General features: G+C 40.2%; 1 protein-coding gene across 1 annotated transcript in view; it reads right to left on the reverse strand.

Annotated features, from left to right (window-relative positions):
* The window catches only part of SLC26A7 (solute carrier family 26 member 7), a gene marked incomplete at its 5' end in the record, with an annotated part of 173125 nt that overhangs the window by 3740 nt on the left and 164060 nt on the right, over positions 1-5325 (reverse strand). Inside the window, 2 exons of the mRNA XM_019632655.1 lie at positions 3607-3710; positions 3803-3857. Of these exons, the coding sequence (XP_019488200.1) occupies positions 3607-3710; positions 3803-3857 (159 nt within the window). The remainder of the gene's footprint in view (positions 1-3606; positions 3711-3802; positions 3858-5325) is intronic.

Here is a 5325-nt window from a genome sequence, read left to right on the forward strand (position 1 = left end):
GGTTCCTGGTGGAGGGAGTGGCTTTGTGAGTGGGGCCCAGGAGCCTCCGGGAAGGACTGAACTGAGTGACTTTGGCGCGGGAGCTGGAGGTTTGTGTTCCAGTTGTTCCCCTGGTGTGGAGCTTGCATGCGGGTAGTGCATAGGGGTCCACCATTTTTTTAGGGCTGGGCCCTCCCACAGAGGCTCGGGTCTGGGACTGCATTGGTCTGCTGGAATTGGCGCAGGAGTCCGTATGTGAGTGCGTGCCTGTGCGCGTGCGCATACGGCCTTGGATCCCCACCCTCCATATTGTTTGTGCTGTGTAGCCAGGGAAACGCCAGGCAAGCGCGCTTCAACTACAAAAGACCCAGAAGTGCGTGACTCGCCTTAGGTCCCTGATTTCCGCACTGCACATGCAGAGTTGTCTTGGTGGCAATTGGCTGTCAGGCTGCTCGGCCTGATCTTCGAGCAGCTGATTGAGACAGGCTGAGAAGGAGTTGTCCTGGGAGTGTAGGGCCACGAGCTGTGTGCCTGCGTGATTCAGCCGGGGCTTTCCAGGTGAGTTTGTGTGGGTTGGCTGCTGATGCAGGAGTGCATGCTACTCTGACTTGGTGGGGGCCACTGACCACACCCTGTGGTGCCTTGGGTGCCTGCCCTGACCACCTAGAGCTGTGTTGCCAGGGACACCTTGAGCCCCTGGTCCCTAGCTCCTACCTCTGCAGGCCACAGAGGGTTTTTTGCAACAGCAGACAGCCCGCAACAACATGTGAGGATTTTTGGTGGTGAGCACAGTTCCAAAGCACACAGCAACTAATTGTGGGAAGCTTACTGCAAGTCTAGAGGGAGGTCAGCACATGACGCACTGAGCCCTTCCCCCTAGCAGCTGGTGCTGAGTCACCCAGAATCTCTCTCTTGCTGAGCAAGTGGTCTACAGTGAAGATTACAGCGGGCAGAGAGCACCTCCTTTTTTTTTCTTCTATTTTTCCTTTTTTTTCCCCTCTTTCTCTTTTTTTTTCTTCTTCCTTTTTTCTTTCTAGGTGATCTAATACATCGAAACAATCAGAGCGACAGCCAGAATGAAGAAACAAAAAAACATGTCACAAGTAAAAGATCAGAAAAAACCTCAAGAAATGCAACTAAATGAAACAGAGGTATCCAACTTTTCAGAGACAGAGTTTAGAACATTGATGATAAGAATGTTTCAGGAACTTAAGGAGGNTGACTGATCTGTCTCGCCTGGGAAGAGCGCAGTGAGGGTGCCAACTTGGGCCAGTGAAGCAACGTCCTCCACAACTAGACTGAAGAACAAAAGGAGAGCAACTTATCTGTTCCCCTTCCCCCAATTCCCCAGTGCTGTTCTCATCCCCCAATTCCCCAATTAAGAAAAAATCTTTAAAAAAAGTAGCAAGAAAAAAGCAGTTAATCACTTACAAGGGAGCTCCCATAAGACTATAAGCTGATTTCTCAACAGAAACTTTTCAGGCCAGTAGAAATGGCATGAAATAGTCAAAGTGATAAAAAGCAAGTATGTATAACCAAGATTATGCTACCCAGCAAGCCTATCATTTACAATCGAAGGAAAAATAAAGCACTTCCCAGACAAGAAAAAGCTAAAGGAGTTCATCACCACAAAACCAGTATTACAAGAAATGTTAAAAAGGACTTCTAGAAGAAGAAAGAGGAGAAAGAGGAGGAGGAAGAGATAGAGGTGGGGGAGGAGGAGGAGGAGGAAGAGAAGAGGAAGAGAAGAAGAGGAAGAAGAAAGAAGAAGAAGAAGAAGAAGAAGAAGAAGAAGAAGAAGAAGAAGAAGAAGAAGAAAACAAAGAAGATAAAAATATGAATAATAAAATGGCAATAACTACATATCTATGAATAATTAATTCAAGTGCAAATGGTTTACATAACCTAATAATAAAATAGAGTGGCTGAATGGCTAAGAAAACAAGAACCTTACTTTTGTTGTCTACAAGTGACTCAATTCAGATTGAAAGACACACACACAGACTGAAAGTAAAGGATTGGGAAAAGATATTTCATGATAATGAAAACAAAAACAAAGAAACAAAAAGCTGAGGTAGCAATACTTATACCAGACAAAATAGACTTTAATACAAAGGCTATAAAAAAAGACAAAGAAGAACCCAGTAATCCCATTCTGGGTATTTATCCAAAGAAACTCAAAACACTACTTTGAGGGGATGTGTGCATCCATGTGTTCATTGCAGCATTGTTTACAATGGCCAAGATGTGGAAGCAGCCTGAGTGTCTGTTGGTGGATGAATGGATAAAGAATAGGTGGTACATATAAACAATGGAATATTGTTTGATTATGGGTGGAAATAGGTTCTTGCCATCTGCAGCAGCATGGATGGACCTGGATGATACTGTGCTGAGTAGAGTGTGTCAGACAGAGAAAGACAGATGTAATGTGATTTCACTTATATGTGGAATCTAAAGAACAAAATAAACAAACAAAACAAAAACAGACTCATAAGTACAGAGAACATTTTGATAGTTGCCAGATGGGGTGGGGTTCGAATGAGTGAGAAAAGGGAAGAGATTAAGAAGTACAATTGGTTGTTACACAGTAGTCATGGGGATGTAGGGTACAGCATAAGGAATATAATCAATAATATTGTAATAGCTATGCATGGTGTCAGATGGGTACTAGATTTATCAGGGTGATAGATGGGAAGGGGACTGGGGGCAGGGTGAAAAAGTTGAAGAGATTAAGAAATACAAATTGATAGCTACAAAATAGTCATAGGGATATAAAACATAGAGGATATAGTCAGTAATATGGTAATAACTATGCATAGTGCCAGTTGGATACTAAAGTAGTTAGGGGGATCACTTCTTAAATTATATAAATGTCTAACCACTATCCCATACACCTGAAATTAATATAAAATAATAGTGAATGTCAAAACAAATAAGTAAATAAAGTGTAAAAAATAAAATAGGTGAATGTTAAAAATAGTAATAATAATAGTAGTAGTAGAGTTATTATTTCGAAATACAGTTGTGATCAAATACAGTAGGGATGATTCTGAAAGGTACTAGATGTTCTTCTAGGGATAAGGAAAGGCAAAGTGATTTAAAGGCAAAGAAAAATTACAGTAAATCAAAGCTCTAGGAACTGTTCTAAAAGTCATCATAAAGCCCAGTATTTGGAAGATAACTTTGACATTTCAGATCATGTGAGTGTTGGGCTTTGCAAACACTATTTCCAAAGACAGCAATATGAGTTTAGAGTCAAGGGTATCAGAGCAAAAAAAAAAGCTAAAGGCTATATTTAAAATTTTAGCATTTAACAAAGGCAGATTGAAATCTCAGGATAGTGAATCCTGAAAGAAGCATTTATTTTACAAGCAAGCATTTGGTACTTAATAAGTGATCACCAAATCCTCTAAGCGATGATATTGTTGAAAGATCCAAACAATGTCCAACTGGTCCAAAAAAGAAAGACAAACATTTCTTTACTTGTACAAAAGACTCTGAGAGGAGAAATTTTAACAGATTTTAGATGCCAGTGGGCTAATAGGCTAATATTTTTAAAATGCACAGCCCTTGATTTTATGTTCCAATTTTTCTTATAACTCTTGCATACCTACTTACTTGTCTCACCTTATTTGAATGGATGTTACTTATTGCAGCAGATACTGAGTCAAAAAAAATTGGTTTCTCTGAGTCTAGGTTTCCACAGTACTTCATTGCTTTTATCAAAGAAGCTACAAGAAAGCACAAATGATATGAGATACATAGCAACAAAAGGATCAATTGTTCAAGGATTAATGTTTGCCAAGAACACACCCTTCTTTACCTGTGCAATGGGCTAATGATACATCCACACCCCTGCTCTTACAGTCCATGTAAACCTAAAAGAATTAAAATAGTATATCCATAATTAATGTGGGAGTTAAGGAAGGCTTCAGAAGAAAGGAGAATTTCTAGTAAAACAGTCAACGTTTATGATGACAGACCACTAAAGGGAGGCATTTCAGCAGTCAGGCATATCCTAGCAAGCTTCTGAGACTGCCAGCAAAGATGAATGAAGCAGAGCATTTACCTTTTATGCAAACAAGTTTGTCTGCTTACATTTTCCACTTCATTTAATAAAATATAAAAGCATCACCTTTCCTTCCCTATAAGAATGATATAAAATTGTTCCCAACCCTCTATTATTGGCAGTCGAAGACACATTGTGAAAGTGATGAAAACCACTGACTGTAATATTGGGTTGTAAGAAAAGTCACGACGTATTTTTTCTGTTTTTTGTTGCAAAAATATGTCATGACTTTTCCGACAATCCAACTGCTTACAATTTGTGCATATTCATGGACTCTCTAAATACCATCCGTGAATGGTAAGTTGAGAACCTCGCTATAATTAAAGCCAAGTTTGATTGCCCAACTTCCATTTTTAAGGTCCATCAAGATGAGATTCAAAATAATTTGTTTGCCATACAGTAGGGTCTTGCCTTATTTAAGTCCAAGAAAATCTCACATACAAACAACTTATTGAAGTTCCTGATCTTAAACAAACTCAGGGGTCAATAAACTGAGGCTCGCAAGCCACATGTGGCTCTTTGGGTACGTTTCATCTCAAAAGTTTGCCGACCCCTGGAAGAGCCAATCCTGTCCCTCACAACAATTTAAAAATTATTCAAGAGCCATAAATATATTTTTACATAAGCACCATCATGTGAATAACATCCTTTAACATTTTTATAAACGAAACTGTGATAGTTTTAGTTTCATTTTCAATTTTACTTTAGAGCCACATGGACGTACCCAAAGAGCCACGTGTGGCTGGTGAACTGCAGTTTGCCAACACCTGGCAGCTCTTCCATCTCAAAAGTTTGCCAACCCCTGACCCAGACCAAAGTCGGCCCATAAAATGCAGTGCAAGTAACTAGAAGTTTTAGTAACTCTGGGGTGGATTTTGTGATATAATAGTGATGTATCTTATATATAAAATGTAGAAAGCTACACTTAAACATATTCTAAGAGTATGCATGATACATCCAAAAAAGTCCCTTATCGTCTTCTTGCAGTAAGTGGATACAGTGAATTGTATCACTCTGAGCATGAATAAACAAGCAAACAAATAAATAATACAGACTTCCGGTAAGATGGCGGAATAGACAGACGCTGTGCCGACCACCTGGGAGGTACAACAAAATTACAAATAATTTATAAGATATTCAACCTCGGAAGTTCCCTGGACCCTAGATGAGCAGAACCTCTAAACGAAGGACTTAAAGAGGAGGCCACGTCAAGTCCAGTAGGAGGGGCGGAGATGAGAGAGGGCGAACCCCATGAGGGTCACCTCAGCGGTGGGGAG

Source organism: Hipposideros armiger, unplaced genomic scaffold, assembly GCF_001890085.2.
Source record: "Hipposideros armiger isolate ML-2016 unplaced genomic scaffold, ASM189008v1 scaffold_1156, whole genome shotgun sequence".
Lineage (NCBI taxonomy): Eukaryota > Metazoa > Chordata > Mammalia > Chiroptera > Hipposideridae > Hipposideros > Hipposideros armiger.